Below are 19489 nucleotides of genomic sequence, written 5' to 3'. Positions count from 1 at the left end.
TGCTATATAAATCCCATCCATGATTATTATTATTATTACTTCGATTTAACCTATGAGTAAATAAGTATCGATTTTTTCCATGGCGACCTTTTTTTACTCGCGGGCATTTTTCAACATGTTGGAAAATACGCCACGACCTAGCGGGGACTACTCTCAAGCATGAAGGAAAGTTACAAAGCCCTCCTCGGACCTCCAAGGACCTCGTATCAACCAAGCTGCAAGTTGGAGTCGAGGGCAAACTCGCCAGAACTCGCGGATTAGGTCGCCGCAGTGGGACAGCCAGTAGATAGAAAAATATAAACATGTTGAGATCACAATAAATATTTTGTTATGTAAATAATCGAGCAAGATATAATTGTCTTATCATGTAAATTCTTAACGCCATGATGGCACGGTAGAGTTGCTGCCTTACAGAGCTTGACACCTGGGTTCAACCCTGACTACAGGTGCTGTCTGTACGGAGTTTGCGCATTCTCGCCGTGACCTGCGTGGCTTTTCTCTGGGAGCTCCGGTTTCCTCCCACACTCCAAAGACTTAGGTTAATTGGCTTTGGTAATATTGTAAATTGTCCCTAGTGTGTGTAGGATAGTGCTAGTGTGCAGGGATCGCTGGTTGGTACAGACTTGGTGGGCCGAAATGCACTATTCTACACACACTGGCCAATTAGCCTACAAACCTGCACGTCTTTGGGGTGTAGGAGGAAACCAGAGGACACGGAGAAAACCTAAGTGGTCACAGGGTGAATGTACAAACTCCTTACAGACAGCACCCGTAGTCAGGATCAAACACGGGCCTCTGGCATTGTAAGGCAGCAACTCTACCGCTGTGCCACTATGCTGCCCTTAAAAGAAAATCCTCGGTAACAACATTTATCGTTGTATCCATTGGAATTGGTGAGTTAATTTTATACTCAGGCAGGAGCCTTGCCTCCTATTTTTCAACACCTATCTTATCAAAATCTATTTAATTTCTAAACTCTACATTAGAGTTAAGTGGCTTTGGCGATAACTTGATTGACTCGGTTAATTGGCTTTGGTATAAAATTGTAAATTGTTCCTAGTGTGTGGGGCCAGAGGCTATAAGCCTCAGAATAAAAGGACGTACCTTTAGAAAGGAGATGAGGCGGAATTTCTCTAGTTAGGGGGTGGTGAATCTGTGGAATTAATTGCCACAAGACAATGGAGGCCAAGTCAGTGGATATTTTTAAGGGTGGAGGTAGACAGATTCTCGATTAGCATGGGTGTCAGGGGTGATGGGGAGAAGGCAGGAGAATGGGGTTGAGTGGGAAAGATAGATCAGCCATGATTGAATGGCGGAGTAGACTTAATGGGCCGAATGGCCTGTTTCTGCTCCTGGAACATAACAACATGTGATTACATTCTTGAACATCCAATAAAACTTTGCGGCATCTCAGAAAGTAGTTGGTCCTGTGACATAATCCAACATTTCCATGTACTTACTTCACTAATCTCTTCTCTATCCAGTGGTTTGGTCACATTAATGTCACCGCTGGCATCAATTACAAATGGAAAGTCGGGATAAAGCCTCTTGTCCTTTGGCTTCAGCTCATATATTGCACCAGGTTTATTCCACTGCACCTACATTGAGAAAGAAACAATGAATGCTCGCATTTTCCTACTACGTGGAAGAGTAGTAAATAGGAGACAGACACAAAATGCTGGAGTAACTCAACGGGACAGGCAGCATCTCTGGATAGAAGGTGTGGGTGACGTTTCCGGTCGAGGCCCTTCGTCAGCTTGACCTGAAACACCACTCATTCCTTCTCTGCCGCTGCCTGTCCCGCTGAGTTCCTCCAGCATTTTGTCTCTATCGTCGGTTTTAACCAGCATCTGCAGTTCCTTCCGACAACAGTAGTAAATAGGAGATCAGTTCAGATGTCGCGTGGGCCCAGGTACAGTGAAAAGCTTTTCTTGCGTGCTAACCAGTCAGCAGAAAGACAATACATGATAACAATTGATCTGTTTATAGTGTCTAGATACATGTTTAGTGCAGGGTGATAGAAATAGAGATTTAAGAGTGTGGAACGATTGTAATTATGAGTTTGTTGATCTGCTTCTGCGGCTGGCACGCAAATAGTCGCCTGGGTGGGGCGCCATCTTGGATTCAGAATGCTCTCATTATTTTAATAGAGGGCATAAAGTCAGGCAAGTATATTATCCTTCATCTTCATTTCCACACCTGGCTACAAAAAAAGGCAACTTAACAATTAGTTCAAAAACTAGATACGATATCTTTGTTCCATCAAACTCACAGTCCCAGTCCCAGTTTACGCACAGATTTTTCGTGAAATTTTTCGTGAAATCGCATCGCAAACATCGCAAACATTGTCTCCTTTATTCGAAACAAGCAATTATTCATATAGTTATCTCAGACATTGTTTAATTACTCATTTAATTACTTCATTCTATTTATCTCCAAAATGAATTGCGCTGTTGACACGAGGAGAATTGCAGATGCTGTTTTTTTTTTTTTAAAGATGCAAAGTGCTGGTGTAACTCAGTAGGTCAGCCAGCATTTCTGGAGGACATTGATAGGTGACGTTTCGGATCAGGACCCTCCTTCAGACTGTCTTAAGTGGGAAGCTGGAAGAGAGGAAGGGCAGGACAAAGCCTGGCGAGTGATAGGTGGTTACGGGTGTGGGGTGTTTTAGATAGACCTGTGATGAAAAGCCAGAAGGTGTGAGATAAAAGGATTGAATATCAATCAATCAATCAATCAATCAATCAATCAGATTTATTCATCAGATACACAATAAAGTTCAGTGAAATGAACTTTGAAAATGAATAGGTGTGAATTGTGAAGCCAGATGAGGGAATATAGGTGGAAGGGGAGGGGAGAATAGCGAGAATTGGGTGCAAGTCCAGGTGGGACACAGGGAAGAGAGGAGAGGGGAGGTTGGGGGTGGAAGGAATAAAGGGGTGATTTGTTTGTAGGTTTGTTACCTAAAATTGGAGAATTGAATGCTCATCCCAATGTTGATTTTGATTCGGCAGTGGCGTAAATCAATTTATTTTGTATTATTGACAATATTATGGTAGATGTAAAACCACTTGCTTCATGCCTCTGCACATTGGTATTGATCTTTGCTGGGGTGTAGGAAAGAACTGCAGATGCCGGTTTAAATAGAAGGTAGACACAAAATGCTGGAGTAACTCAGCGGGTTCGGCAGCATCTCTGGAGAGAAAGAATGGGTGACGTTTTGGGTCGAAACCCTTCTTCAGTCTTTCCTTCTCCTTTCCTGTCCAACGCATTCCTTCTCTCCAGTGATCTTTGCTGGAATTAGTTTACAGCAGGATGGACAGAAGCTAGTTTAGCTGCCACAATGGCTCGTGATTCCTCCCACCACTAGACACTGAGGGACCACGATCCTCTGTTAAAATCTACTCAGATTTATTACAGATAGAATGTTTGGGGGAAAAAAAATTATGCCAGGTTGGCTCAATGTAAGAAATTATGTCAATTATATAATCATCTTTAATTTAGTTTAGTTTAGTTTAGAGATACAGCACGGAAACAGGCCCTTTGACCCACCGAGTCCGCACCGACCAGCGATCCCCGCACACTAACACTACGCTATGCATGCTAGGGAAAATTTACAATTTTTACCAAGCCAATTTGCCTAAAAAACCTGTACGTCTTTGGAGTGCGGGAGGAAACCAGAGAACCCGGAGAAAACCCAGGCAGGTCACGGGGAGAACGTACAAACTCCGTACAGACAGGGCCCGTAGTCAGGATCGAACCCGGGTCTCTGGCGATGTGAGACAGCAACTCTACGCTGTGCCACCGTGCCGCCCCTATAATAATGTATGTGGTTGGAGTGAAGGAAGCACAGAATTGCCCCCTGTTGTATGATTGGAAAAATGTCATGAATAAAATATAGTTGGGAAATAAAAGTTGTTCCACGTCCGAATGAATTTACGTGAAAGTCCACATTACAGCGTTAAGAATAACCAAACCTCTATAATCAGACTTGGAATGTTTTCTCTGGAACGCCAGAGGTTAAGAGGAGACCTGATGGAAGTATATTAACATTATGAGGTCATTTAAGTGCCTTGAGTATTAGAAAGGCGCTATATAAATCCCATCCATTATTATTATTATTATTATAGACGGTCAGGATGTTTTCCACAGAGTTGAAATATCAAATATTAGAGGGCACAGCTTTAAGGTGAGAGGGTCAAAGTGTAATGGAATTGTCTGGGGCACGTTTTTCACACATTGGACTGGTGCCAGGGCGGTGACACGGTGGAAGGCTGGGGAGGCCAAGTCAATGGATATTTTTAAGGCAGAGATAGATAGATTCATGATTAGTATGGGTGTCAGGGGTTATGTGGAGAAGACAGGAGAATGGGGTAGAGAGGGCGAGATAGATCAGCCATGATTGAATGGCGGAGTAGACTTGATGGGCCGAATGGCTTAATTCTGTATCTATCACTTATGAACGTATGATAGTGGCATTTATGAAGCTTTTGTATAGGCACATAAATATGCCAGGAATGGAGCGGGTAGATGAGATTAGTTTGTATTGAGATTATGTTCCAGCACGATCATTGTGGGCCAAAGGGCCTGATACTGTGCTCTATTATTCTATGGTCTATATTTCATTGTAACATGAATTTCATTGTATTTCATTTGGGAGATCTGCCCAATGATATACTGCTTTGCTCCTAGTTTGATTGTAGGTCAATAACCAAGATGGTATTAATTGGCCTAATTGCGTACTATGCATGTTGACGGTGTCATTACATGTGCAAACAACACTGGGGAGGAAACATAAGATTAGCTACCAGGACACTGTACACACAGAAGTGTATAAAGAGGAGGTTGGACTGGGGTTGGTAAACAGCATCCATTACACACTCAATGATTAGAACAAAACACCAGAGGCCAGCCTATTAATAGAAGAAGCAATGATAAACACAAGGCAAGTATGCCTGTGGCAAACCAAGGCACATCTGCAGAGCAAACCCCCTACTGAGGAAGCGCAGGAAAAATAAATGATGGGCATGTAGTCTGAAGAAGGGTCTCGACCCGACACGTCACCCATTCCTTCCCTCCAGAGATGCTGCCTTTCCCGCTAAGTCACTGCAGCATTTCGTGCCTTGGATTTCGGATATTGGTTTGCCAATGGAGACAGACCCCTTCACACAACCTCGGCCTGGCCACCAGCGTACTCAAGGACCAGTCACTCCCTCTTCTCCCCTCTCCCATCAAGTGTGAAAACGCACACCTCCAGATTCAGGGGCAGTTTCGTTCTTCCCAGCTGTTATCAGGCAACTGAACCATTCTCTCACCAGCTTGAGAGCGTACCTGACCTCCCATCCACCTCATCAACCCTCGGACTACCTTTAATCGGATTTTACTGGACTGTTTTACAGTTGGATTGTGATCGTGTAGAGTCTTTCCGCTGACTGGATCGCACGCTAAAAAAAAATGCTTTTCGCTGTACCTCGGTGCACCTGACAAGAATAAACTAAACTAACATAAAGATGGGCCCAGTTGACTATCGTTGTTAGTTTAGTTTAGAGATACAGAGCGAAAACAGGCCCTTCGGCCCACCAAATCCGCGCCGACCAGTGATCCCGCACACTAACACTATCCTACACACACTGTGGACAATTTACAATTTCACCAAGCCAAGTAACCTACAACCCAGTACGTCTTTGGATGTGTGGGAGGAAACCGAAGATCTCGGGGAAACTCATGAGGTCACGGGGAGAACGTGCAAACTCCGTACAGACAGCGCCCGTAGTTGGGGTCGAACCTGGCACTCTGTAAGGTAGCAACTCTACCGCTGCGCCGCCGTTAACGGGATAATTGGCTTGGTATAAATGTAAAAATTGTCCCGAGTGTAGGATCGTGTTAATGTGCGGGGATCGCTGGTCAGTGCAGACTCGGGGGTGGGGGGGGGGGGGGGGGGGGGGGGCGAAGGGCCTGTTTCCACGCTGTATCTCAGAACTAAACTAAACTTATCTTGTTTTCCCTCTTTCCTAGATTCACCTTAAATTTAAAAATCAGTTTCACTTTCCACAGACGGTGCCCAACCTGTTAAATTTATCGAGCATTTTCTGACTTATTACTACATGCCGAAATGAGTCAGTCTCAGATCCTGTCACATAAATGTTGACCCAGTTAGTTACACAACCTGTTATCACCACTGTTCCTAAGCTGCACTGATCTATGTTCTATGTGTCATCCATTATTTGTCTTGGTCTCCAAGGCCTCAGCTCCTTCTCTCTCTACAAATGTTCAGTTTTTAGTATAGTTTAGAGATACAAGGTGGAAACAGGCCCTTCGGCCCACCGAGTCCACGCAGACCAGCGATCCCCACACATTAACACCATCCTACACACACTAGGGACAATTTAAATTTGTACCAGTCCAATTAGCCTACAAACCTGTACGTCTTTGGAGTGTGGGAGGAAACCGAAGATCTCGGAGAAAACCCACGCAGGTCACGGGGAGAACGTACAAACTCCGTACAGACAGCACCCGTGGTCAGGATCGAACCGGGGTCCCTGGCGCTGTAAGCTCTGTAAGGCAGCAACACTACCTCTGCGCCACCGTTCCGCTCTTAGGTCTTAGCTTTTTCCTCTGCGCACAAATGCAGCTGAACCGCTGAATATTACCCGAAATTTTCAGGCTTTTGTCTTGTTAGCTCGCCTTGTTTGTGCAAGTATGAAGTTAATTTTAGAAATGTTACCAAGATTGCGGCAAGCAGATCCTTATCGCTGAGTGAAAAATGGGATGAACGCCTTTATAATGGACGATGACGAATAAAATAAGGAGGAGGAAGTGTGATTCAGAGTAAAGTGACTGAAACCAAAAGTCAGAACATGAAACTGAACACTAATGCAATTAATTCTAAACGATTAATACTCCCCACTATATATTTTGCACTTTGGAAGAAGGCAGCTTAATTGACCATCATGAATAATAATTTCCTTTTCGAGTACATATTCTGCTAATTCGCAGATAATTTTTTCTGACAGATGAAATGGCCAATTATTGCGTAACTGCAGCAACCATAAAAAATAGTTGGGAAATTTACCACAAAATTGCTTTGATTGGGGTTCCCTCCCTTTGTCTCATCATTACTCATAATCTCAGACCAAAATACACTCAGACATGATTCTTTTTTCAGGAAATTTTCAGCCACTTTTAATTCTGACACAGCAGATAACCACCAGTCAGTACAGCAACATTAATGTGGAGACCAAGAGAGAGCTTAATAGACAGTCTTAAAGACAGCGGAGTCAGGGGAGAAGGCAGGAACGGGGTACTGATTGTGGATGATCAGCCATGATCACATTGAATGGCGGTGCTGGCTCGAAGGGCCGAATGGCCTACTCCTGCACCTGTTGTCTATTGTCTATTGTCTATTAATGGAGACCATTAATGGTGGTGCCGCATTTGGAGTATTGTGTTCAGTTTGGTCACCCTGTTTTTGGAAAGATGTTGTCAAGCTGGAGAGGGTGCAGAGGAGATTTACAAGGAACTTGCCAGGACCTGAGGGCCTGAGCTATAGGGAGAGGTTGAGCTGGCTGGGACTCTATTCCTTGGAGCGCAGGAGGCTGAGGGATGACCTTTCAGAACTGTGTAAGATCATGAGTAGTATAGGCAGGGTGAACGCACAGAGTCTTTTACCCAAGGTAGGGGAACCAAGAACCAAAGGACATTGGTTTAAGGTGAGAGGGGAAAGATTTAATAGGAAACGTTCATGCTCAGAGGGTGGTGGGTGTATGGAACAAGCTGCCAGAGGAGGTAGTTGTGGCAGGTACTGTAACAACCTTTAAAACACATTTGGACAGGTACATGGATAGAGTCATAAAGTGATAGAATGTGGAAACAGGCCCTTCGGCCCAACTTGCCCACACCACCCCAGCTACACCAGTCCCACCTGCCTGCGCTTGATCCACATCCTTCCAAACCTGTCCTATCCATGTACCTGCCTAACTGTTTCCTAAACGTTGGGATAGTCCCAGCGTCAACTACCTCCTCTGGCAGCTTGTTCCATACACCCACCACCCTTTGTGTAAAAAAGTGAAGCCCTCAGATTCCTATTAAATATTTTCCTTTCCACCTTGAACCTATGTCCTCTGGAAAGATTTTGAGGGATATGGATCAAACACAGCTCTGTGGGAGGTATTTCTGAAGAAGGGTTTCGACCCGAAACGTTGCCCATTCTTTCTTCCAGAGACGCTGCCTCACCCGCTGAGTTACACCAGCATTTTGTGTCTACAGGTATGTGGGACTTGAGTACATAGGGCATCTTGTTCGGTGTGTGGGAAAATTGGGCCGAGGGGCCTGTTTCCACGCTGTATGGCTCTATGGCTCTATTCTGTCCATTTAGATATGATGGTCATGATGGTTCTTCTCCGTGGATTGTCACCTTGTCGAGGGGGAGAAGCTTGTGTGGTCCTGAGATCCTGAGAGCGATGCCGTCTGGAGCTATGCTCCTGGTAGGGCCACCCATGGCGGTAAGGTCGAGGGGGAGGTCTCCGACAAAGAGCAATCCAACCAAGACCTCAACGGTGGAACAGGCGGAGGACGATGGCTGACCTTAGTGGAGCGTCACGACGGTTGGGAAGGCGGATGAAGGCTGCAGCAGAAAAGGGTCTCCGATCGTCTTGGACTCCACGACACTGGATCCTGTCCCAGATCTGTCAAGGACCGTGGTGGGGTGGTTGTCTGTGCACCAGTCTCCCCACGTTAAACAAAGTCATGCACAGGTGTCGTCCCAAAAGAGGACAGTCATACTGGTTTCAAGTGACTGCCGATGAATGGTCATGGATAGAACTAACTAATTCCCAGCAGTCGAAGGTCTTACCTTTGTGATTGCCTGGGGGAATGGACCAGTAGAATTCTCCACAACATCTATTTCTCCAGGTGACTTCCACAGATTCTCTTTTACGGCAATCGTTACCACTACGTTTGTACTGAGAGGTATTTTGGCAGCATCCTTTGCAGCAACGATCACATTGTACTCACTTTCCTTTAATGGATCGAGTGACTCATATCCTGAAATAAAGCATTTTAAGAAAACATTAAGTCAAGGGTCAAGTCAAGTCAAATATAGAGAGTTAGGGGTCAAGAGTGTTTTATTAGGTCATATGATCATAAGGAATAAGAGTAGAATTAGGCCATTCGGCCCATCAAGGGGCGGAACTGTGACCCAGCAGTAGAGTTGCTGCCTTAAAGCCCTGTCCCACGGTGCAAGTTCATTCCAAGAGCTCTCCTGAGTTTAAAAAAAATCAAACTCGTGGTAAGCACGGAGAACGAACGTAGCGGGTACGTCGGAGCTCGGGCAGGTACTCGGGAAGACTCGCTAACGGCAGGTAAGCTCGGGAAAACTCGTGAAGATTTTTCAACACGTTGAAAAATGTCCACGAGAGCCCCGAGTACCGACGAGCGGCCATTACAGTACCGACGAGCGGCCAGTACAGTACCGACGAGCGGCCATTACAGTAAATCTCCGAGTTCGAATCAGGGCAAACTCGGGAGAGCTCTTAGAATGAACTCGTACCGTGGGACAGGGCTATTAGAGCGTTTGCAGCACCTGAGACCCGGGTTTGGCCCCGGCTACATTCTCCCCGTGACCTGCGAGGGTATTCTCCTACATTCCAAAGACGTACAGGTGTGTAGGTTAATTGGCTTGGTATAGTGTACAAATTGTCGCTGGTGTGTGCAGGGCAGTGTTAATGTGCGGGGATCGCAGGTCGGTGTGGAATTGCTGTATCCTCGCTGTATCTCAAAAACAAAAAACTAAAAACTAAAAGGTCTACTCCGCCATTCAATCTCCCTCCTAACCCCATTCTCCTGCCTGTTCCCTATAACCCCTGACACTAATCGACAATCTATCTAGCTCTGCCTTAAAAATATCCACTGACTTGGCCTCCACAGCCTACTGTGGCAATGAGTTCCACAGATTCACCATCTTGTTGTCATATGTCCTATGTTCTGAAATGGAACAATGGAATTCTTACTTGCAGTAAACACAACAGGAACGTAAGCATAGCACTCTACAAGCTCCAGAATAAACAACAACAAAAGAGGGGATCTTAGTGAAACATATAAGATTATTCAGGGTTTGGACACCCTAGAAGCAGGAAACATGTTCCCGATGTTGGGGGAGTCCAGAACCAGGGGCCACGTTTTAAGAATAAAGGGGTAAGCCATTTAGAACGGGGATAAGGAAACACTTTTTCACACAGAGAGTTGTGAGTCTGTGGAATTCTCTGCCTCAGAGGGCGGTGGAGGCCGGTTCTCTGGATACTTTGAAGGGAGAACTAGATAGGGCTCTTAAAGATAGCGGAGTCAGGGGATATGGGGAGAAGGCAGGAACGGGGTACTGATTGTTGATGATCAGCCATGATCACATTCAATGGCGGTGCTGGCTCAAAGGGCCGAATGGCCTGCTCCTGCACCTATTGTCTATTGGCTATTGTCTATCAGTTCAGTATTTATATATTATATATATAAATGTTTTGTATAATTTTAGGTATATATTAAATAATATAAGTATACATAATACATATGTATATACATGTATACATGTCTGAGGAAGAGTCTCAACCAGAAACGTCACCTATTCCTTTTCTCCAGAGATGCTGCCTGACCCGTTGACTTACTCCAGCACTTTGTGTCTATTTTCGATGTAAAACAGCATCCGAGTTCCTTCCAACACACTGGGGTTTTTTTCTTAATTTAATTTAATTTAGGTTTTTTTGTATCATATATTTACTCTTGCATTTACAGGCCGGTTACGTTTAGTTTAGTTTAGAGATGCAGCGCGGAAACAGGCCCTTCGGCCCATGTCGGGGAGCGCTGACCAGCGATCCCCGCACACTAACACTATCCCACACTCACTAGGGGCAATGTTTACATTTACCAAGCCAATTAACCTACAAACCTGTACGTCTTTGGAGTGTGGGAGGAAACCGAAGATCTCGGAGATAGAAAACCCACGCAGGTCACGATGGAGAACGTACAAACTCCGCACAGACAGCACCCGTAGTCGGGATCGAACCCGGGTCTCCGGCGCTGCATTCGCTGTAAGGCAGCAACTCTACCGCTGCGCCACCGTGACAGCCTACTGCAAGTAAGAATTGCATTGTTCCATTGTCAGTACAATTAAATACACTTGGCTCTTGACAATATAACAATGGACACAATGTGCTGGAGTTACTCCAGCACTTGATGTCCTTTTGTGTATTAACCCGCAACTGCAGTCCCTTGTTTCCACAATGTAACAATGGAAATGATGGCGCAGCGATAGAGTTACTGCCTTGCAGCGCCAGAGTCCTGGGTTCAATCCTGACTACTGGTGCTGTCTGTATGCAGTTTGTACTTTCGCCCTGAGCGCGTAGGTTTTCTCCGGGTGCACCGGTTTCCCCTCACATTCTAAAGACCTACAGTTTTGAAGATTAAAGGTACACAAAAATGCTGGAGAACCTCAGCGGGTGCAGCAGCATCTATGGAGCGAAAGAAATAGGCGACGTTTCGAGCCGAAACCATAGATGCTGCTGCACCTGCTGAGTTTCTCCAGCATTTTTGTGTACCTTCGATCTTCCAGCATCTGCAGTTCCTTCTTGAACAGTTTTGAAGATTAATTGGCTTGGGTAAAATTGTGAATTGTCCTTATTGTGTGTAGGATAGTGTGCGGAGTGATCGCGGGTCGGCACGGACTTGGTGGGCCGAAGGGCCTGTTTCCACGCTGTATCTCTAAAGTCTAAAGTGTCTTCACCAATTGCCAGCCAGAGGTTCATGAAGATAGCGTTGAACTCTCAAAGCCTAATAGTGATGGGTAATAAAAGCAGGTGTAGCCAGTAACACACACACCCCTGACTCTATTGAAAATATAATCAGTCAAAGGCAGATAAAATGTGGAGGAAAGAACTGTAGATGCTGGTTTAAACCGAAGATAGACATGCAATGCTGGAGTAACTCAGCGGGACAGGCAGCATCTCTGGAGAGAAAGAATGGCTGACTTTTCGGGTCGAGACCCTTCTTCAGACTGAAGCTGAAGATGGGTCTCGCCCCGAAACGTCACACATTCCTTCTCTCCAGAGATGCTGCCTGTCCCGCTGAGTTACTCCAGCACTGCATGCCAATCATCAGTCAAAAGCAGCTTGATTTAAGTATGAATACCAGCAAAAGGCAAGTGACTTCAATTGATTTCTAGTGCACATCGGTAAGGACACGTTCCTCCTTCAAAGGCAGAAATCAAAGGGAAGGAATGAATACACCTTTTGTATGGGTTGGCAAAGTGTTATTAGAGGGCAGCTACAGGGATCATCTTTGAATTTTCACTATCTATGTAGATGATGTACATGAAAGAGCAGGGGGCAACATGACCATATTTGCTGATGATGTGAAGTTGGGTGGGAAAGTGAGGAGGTCTAATGAGAAGTGAATGTGTTTGGGCTAGGTGGGTGGGTGGGCAAGAGCACAAAAGGCAAAGCACCCTCTTCTCCCCTCTCCCATCAGGCAAGAGGTAGAGAAGTGTGAAAACGCACACCTCCACATTCAGGGACAGTTTCTTCCCAGCTGTTATCAGGGCAACTGAACCATCCTACACCAGCGACTGGAGGCATGTCCTAATCTACATCTACCTCACTGGAGGCCCTCGGGCCATCTGTAATCAAACTTTACTGGACTTACAGTAGTTTAGTTTAGAGATACAGCGCGGAAACCTTTGGCCCACCGGACACGCTAGAGGCAGGAAACATGTTCCCGATGTTGGGGCAGTCTAGAAGTCAGGGGCCACAGTTTAAGAATAAGGGGTAAGCCATTTAGAACGGAGACGAGGAAACACTTTTTTTCATAGAGAGTTGTGAGTCTGTGGAATTCTCTGCCTAAGAAGACGCTGGAGGCCCGTTCTCTGGATACTTTCAAGAGAGAGTTAGATAGGGCTCTTAAAAATAGCGGAGTCAGGGGATATGGGGAGAAGGCAGGAACAGGGTACTGATTGGGGATGATCAGCCATGATCACATTGAATGGCGGTGCTGTAAGGCAGCAACTCCAGAGCTGTGCTACTGTGCCACTCTGTAGTCAGTGGGAAACGCATCCAATTAACATCAATAAAGTTGAAATATGCTGTGTCAACCGCAAGCATACAGGAAAAAGGAAATAATGAAAGAATTTTCAAACTAATCAAATATTGCCGAAACAAAAGGTTGTGGCTATTTGTATGTAACGAACAGGTGCAGTGCCTCGACAGGACCAATTCAGAAAGATATGACAATATGACTCATGGTACACATTCTCAAAGCATTAGTGTAGGAAGGAACTGCAGGTGCTGGTTTAAACCGAAGGTAGACACAAAAAGCTGGAGCAACTCAACGGGTTGGGCAGCATCTCTGGAGAAAAGGAATGGGTGACATTTCGGGTCGAGACCCTTCTTCAGACTGAGAGTCAGGGGAGAGGGAGTCACGGCGATAAGGAAGTGTAAGCGATCAAAAGAGATGAAGATCATGGAAAATGTAGACAAGCTGGGAGAAGGTAGCAAAAAAAAAAAAGATAAAATGTAATCAGGGACAGTCAGACTGGTCAGAGAACTGGGAGGCGGGGAGGGGGATGGGGAGAGAGGGAAAGCAAGGGTAACTTGAAGTTAGAGAAGTGAGTATTCATACCGCTGGGGTGCAAGCTGCCCAAGCGAAATATGAGGTGCTGTTCCTCCAATTGGCACTGGGCCTCACTCTGACATTAGTTTAGGGCGGCACTGTGGCACAGCGGTAGAGTTGCTGCCTTACTGCGCCGGAGATCCGGGGTTCCATCCTGACTACGTGTGCTGTCAGTGCGGAGTTTGCACGTTCTCCCCGTGACCTGCGTGGGTTTACCCCGGGTGCTCCAGTTTCCTCTCACACTCGAAAGACGTACAGGTTTGTAGGTTAATTGGCTTCGGTAAAAATTGTAAATTGCCCCTAGTGTGTGTGTAGGATAATGCTAGTGTGCGGGAATCACTGGTCGCGTGGACACGGTGGGCCGAAGGGCCTGTTTCTGCACTGTATCTCCAACTAAAATTAAAAAATGTGTTGTTTCCAACACATTTATTTCATGACGACAATAAAGAACGTGACATAGAAATTCACGTTGGCTGATAATAAATAGAGACATTATTGTCTCAGCTGTCCAATTTACTGTGTTATGTGAATAATATTAAATGGCTTATTTATTATGTGCGATACTGCCCAAGACATGAATCACTGCTCTTAAAAATTTCACGATCGATCGGTAATTCCTCCGGAGGTTGACTGGACTTGTTTCCAGTTACAATGGTTCTGGGAATACTTGGCACAGTGTTCACTCTTTCTACTTTATACAACAAGCTGGAATCTAGATACATAAAGTGCTGCAGTACAGAAACAGGCCCCTTTCGCCCACCATGCTGACTATCTACCACCCATTCACCCCCCCTCCCCCTCCACTCACCTCCCTCTACCCCTCTCCCCCCCCTCCCACCCTCCCCCTCACCTCCCGCCCCCCCCCCCCCCCACCTCCTCTCACCTCCCCATCCCCCCTCCCCCCCCTGTGGGGGTGGTTAGTGTGTGTGTGTGACGCCGCAGCCCCCCCCCCCCTCCCCATCTCCCCGCAACCGCACGTTGAGGGGACGGGACCCAACGGGTCCCCCTTGGTCCAGTTTACACTAATCCCGCACTAATCTATTAGTTTAGTTCAGGTTTTTTTTTAGTTTAGTATAGTTTAGAGATACAGAGCGGAGACAGGCCCTTAGGCCCACCGAGTCCGCACCGACCAGCGATCCCCGCACACCATCATTATCCTACACACATACTAGGGTCGATTTACATATATACCAAGCCAATTAACCTACAAACCTGTATGTGTTTGTAGGAAACCGAAGATCTCGGAGAAAACCCACGCACGTCATGGAGAGAAAGTACAAACTACGTACAAACAAGTACCCGTGGTCAGGATTGGACCCAGTTTTTTTTTAATGTAAATACTGGTTCTGTTCTGTTCTGTTGTTCTGTTTTCAAGAATTTCATTGACCTATCTGGGACACATGACAATAAAGCTCTCTTGACTCTTGGCAATGACGCTTTCAGTTCACTGTACATCAAGTATGTGTATGTGTCAAATAAACTTGACTTGGCTTGACTTGACTTGGGTCTCTAGCGCTGTAATAGCCCTGTCCCATGGCACGAGTTCATTCCAAGAGCTCTCCCGAGTTTAAAAAAAATCAAACTCGTGGTAAGCACGGAGAATGAACGTAGCGGGTACGTCAGAGCTCGGGGACGTCTCTTAGCGCTAACGGCAGGTACTCGCGAAGACTCGCTAACGGCAGGTAAGCTCAGGAAGACTCTTGAAGATTTTTCAACGTGATGAAAAATGTCCACGAGAGCCCCGAGTACCGACGAGTGGCCATTACCGTATATCTCTGAGTTTGAATCAGGGCAAACTGGGGAGAACTCTTGGAATGAACTCGTACCGTGGGACAGGGCTTTAAGACAGCAAGTCTATCGATGCGCCAGTGTGCCGCCTTAATCTGAAGAGGGTTCCGACCTGAAATGTCACCTATCCATGTTCTCCAGAGATGCTGCCTGAACTTCCAACACAATGAGTCTTTTTTTGTAAACCAGCATCTGCAGTTACATGTGTCGACACTCGAGTTCTAAGTTATCTGACTTTCTCATCCACTTCCTATACTGTGTCTATTTTTGTACACCAGCCTCTTGCAAAGCAGCATCCTTGTGTCTACTGACCTAATCCAACTATATACTCTCCACATTGTTATCGGTTCCACCCCCCGATTCTACTGCTCACCTGCACACTAGGAGCAATTTACAGCAGCCAATTAAACTACCAGACCACACGGGCTCGTTTCCCTGCTGTATCTCTAAACTAGAAACTAAATTACATGTCCATGGCTCCATTCAAAAGAATGGGGTTCCTGCACTTGTGATACCTTCAGGGGCAGAACAAGAGGTCCATTGGTCCACAACTAATTCATATTCATAGGAGCAGAATTAGGCCATTCGGCCCATCAAGTCTACTCCGCCATTCAATCATGGCTGATCTATCTCTCCTTCCAACCCCAATTCTCCTGCCTTCTCCCCATAACCCCTGACACCTGTACTAATCAAAAATCTATCTATCTCTGCCTTAACTATATATCCACTGACTTGGCCTCCACAGCCTTCTGTGCCAAAGAATTCCACAGGTTCACCGCCCTCTGGCTCAAGAAATTCCTCCTCATCTCCTTCCTAAGGGGTAAGCCATTTAGAACGGAGATGAGGAAACACTTTTTCTCACAGAGAGTGGTGAGTCTGTGGAATTCTCTGCCTCAGAGGGCAGTGGAGGCAGGATCTCTGGATGCTTTCAAGAGAGAGCTAGATAGGGTTCTTAAAAATAGCACAGGGGATATGGGGCGAAGGCAGGAACGGGGTACTGATTGGGGATGATCAGCCATCATCACATTGAATGGCGGTGCTGGCTCGAAGGGCCGAATGGCCTACTCCTGCACCTATTGTCTAATGTCTAAAAGAACGACCTTTTATTTTGAGGCTGCGGGCTCTGGTCCTAGACTCTCCCACTAGTGGAAACATCCTCTCCACATCCACTCTGTCCAAGCCTTTCACTATTCTGTATGTTTCTGTACGTTTCAATGAGGTCTCCCCTCATTCTTCTAAACTCCAGCGAGTACAGGCCCAGTGCCGTCAAAGGCTCATCATGTGTTATTGGCAGTTCTCCTCTGTACCAGCTGGTAGAGCTGCTGCCTCACAGCACCAGAGACCACGGTTCAAACCTAACTCCAGGTCCTATCCGTGTGGAATTTGCACACTCTCTCTGTGACCACCAGGGTTCCCTTCTGGTGCTCTGCTTTCCTCCCACATGCCAATGGATAATTGGCCCTCTGTAAGTTGAGCGTGTAGTGTGTGGGGAGTGGATGCGGAAGTGGGATAACATAGAAACAACGTGAATGGGCGATTGATGGCCGGTGCAGGCCCAGTGGGCCGAAGGGCCATTTCCATGCTGTTTCCATCTTTCAAGCAATCAATCATTTCAATGATCCAGCTGTGTATGAAGGAACTGAAGGAGCTGGTTTAAATCGAAGGTAGACACAAAATGCTGGAGTAACTCAGCGGGACAGGCAGCATCTCTGGAGAGAAGGAATGGGTTCTTCAGTCTGAAGAAGGGTCTCGACCCGAAACGTCACCCGTTCCTTCTCTCCAGAGATGCTGCCTGTCCCGCTGAGTTACTCCAGCATTTTGTGTCTTCAATGATCCCACTTCTGGCTACCGATAAGATCCAGCCCATATCACATATGCATGATTTAATACTGATGCAAAGTGAATGCAAAAAAAACCCCACAACTAATAATAATAATAATAATAATGGATGGGATTTATATAGCGCCTTTCTAATACTCAAGGCGCTTTACATCGCATTATTCATTCACCCCTCAGTCACACTCGGTGGTGGTAAGCTACTTCTGTAGCCACAGCTGCCCTGGGGCAGACTGACGGAAGCGTGGCTGCCATTCTGCGCCTACGGCCCCTCCGACCACCACCAATCACTCACCCACATTCACACACATTCACACACAGGCAAAGGTGGGTGAAGTGTCTTGCCCAAGGACACAACGACAGTATGCACTCCAAGCGGGATTCGAACCGGCCACCTTCCGGTCGCCAGCCGAACACTTAGCCCATTGTGCCATCTGTCGTCCCAAATTAAACAATAAGCTTTAATGATATTTATATTCTAACCTTGCCAGATACATTCTGATATCTCCAACACTGGGTGGACCTCAAAAATCATGCTGTGGTTCAGTTTAGTTTAGTTTAGTTTAGTTTAGAGATACAGCATGGAAACAGGCCCTTCAGCCCACCGAGTCCACACCATTCAGCAATGGCCTGTATACTAGTTCCACCCTACACACTGGGACAATTTACAGAAGCCAATGAGCCTCCAAACCTGTACGTCTTTAGAGACCCGGAGAAAGCCCACGTGGCCACAGGGAGAACGTTACAAACTCTGTACAGACAGCGCCGGTAGTCGGGATGGAACCGGGGTCTTTGGCGCTGTAACTTCTACCACTGTGTCGCTGTGGTGTAATGTTTTGAAAGATATATTACAACATTAGCACTGAAATGCTTTTTGTGTTAACGCACCTGCTTGAGTGGTGGAAATTTTCCCAGTTTCTTTATCGATCTGGAAAAAGTCAAATTCAGTTTTGGGCAGCTGGCTTTGGATGCTGTACTGGATTTGACCATTAAGAGTATCGGGGTCATCCAAATCCGTGGCTTCTACCTTCATGAATGGCTTGCCTGTGAATGCATAAAAAAGAAAGTGTCTTCGGGTGATAAACATTAGTCGTCAAATTTTATTTCTATAGCACATCTAAAAACAACTCTCGTTGACCAAAGTGCTTTACATCAGTGCAGGTACTAACGTGCTACATACAGTGGTACATAGATCTAACAATACATACATAAATACATCCATACAGCGCTCCCTCAGAGGACCTCAAAAAACGCTTGTGAGTTTCAAGTCTAGACTTAAAAGAGTCGATGGAGGGGGCAGTTCTGATGGGAAGAGGGACGCTGTTCCATAGTCTAGGTGCTGCAACCGCAAAAGCGCGGTCGTCCCTGAGCTTATGCCTGGACCGCGGGATAGTCAGTAGCCCCAAGTCAGCCGACCTGAGGGACCTGGAGGTAGAGTGGGGGTTAGCATATTTTTGATGTAGGAGGGGGCAAGCCCGTTAAGGGCTTTGTATACATATAGAAGGAGCTTGAAATTGATTCTTTTTTTTAATTTTTTTTTAAATATTTTTTTATTGGAGATAGGTACATAGGTACATAGGTACATAACCTATTTACATCATTACACTTACATTTTTGAATTGATAATATTGTCAATTATTATTACATTGTCTCCAATACTTTTTGCCTTTTTTTTTTTTTAAACTAGATAGAACTAAAGAGATAGATGAAGTAAAGAAATAAAAGAAAAAGAAGAAAAACAAAAACAAAAACAAAAAAAAAGAAAAAAAGGAAAAAGATAGTTAAAGAAGAATGGAAAAATGTATTAAAATAAAAAAGACTTCATTCGAGATATATTCGTACATTTCAGAGTATAGTATTTCATCCATTCTTTAGCCCGCGTGCTAGTCAGGTTCCTGTGCTGAACCATTCTGACCCTTTAAATAATCAATAAAAGGAGACCATGTTCCAACGAATAATTCCTGTTTGTCCAACAGGGAAAATCTGATTCTTTCCACGTTTAAGGTCTCCGTCATTTCTATAATCCACATTTTGATTGTGGGGGCCGTAGGGCCTTTCCAAAATTTTAGAATTAATTTTTTTCCTGTTATTAAACTATAATCAGTAAAGTTTCTTTGTGTTGTTCTAAGTGTTTGATTTAATTCTAATATTCCGAGTATTATTAATTTTGGATCTGGGTCCAATTGTGTGCTGGTTACTTTAGATATTATACTAAAAA

The 19489-nt window shown here is 45.5% G+C and overlaps 1 protein-coding gene across 1 annotated transcript in view; it reads right to left on the bottom strand.

Moving 5' to 3' along the window:
• Positions 1–19489, bottom strand: part of cdh17 (cadherin 17) — a 120542-nt gene that overhangs the window by 58325 nt on the left and 42728 nt on the right. Inside the window, exons 6-8 of the mRNA XM_033020111.1 lie at positions 18160–18315; positions 8852–9042; positions 1461–1598 (exon numbers count right to left, since the gene is read on the bottom strand). Coding sequence (XP_032876002.1) covers positions 1461–1598; positions 8852–9042; positions 18160–18315 — 485 coding nt within the window. The remainder of the gene's footprint in view (positions 1–1460; positions 1599–8851; positions 9043–18159; positions 18316–19489) is intronic.

The sequence above is a fragment of the Amblyraja radiata genome, chromosome 4, assembly GCF_010909765.2.
Source record: "Amblyraja radiata isolate CabotCenter1 chromosome 4, sAmbRad1.1.pri, whole genome shotgun sequence".
Taxonomy (NCBI): Eukaryota; Metazoa; Chordata; class Chondrichthyes; order Rajiformes; family Rajidae; genus Amblyraja; species Amblyraja radiata.
Note: the sequence above shows the minus strand (reverse complement) of the source record. Positions and strands in the feature narration are given on the sequence as shown.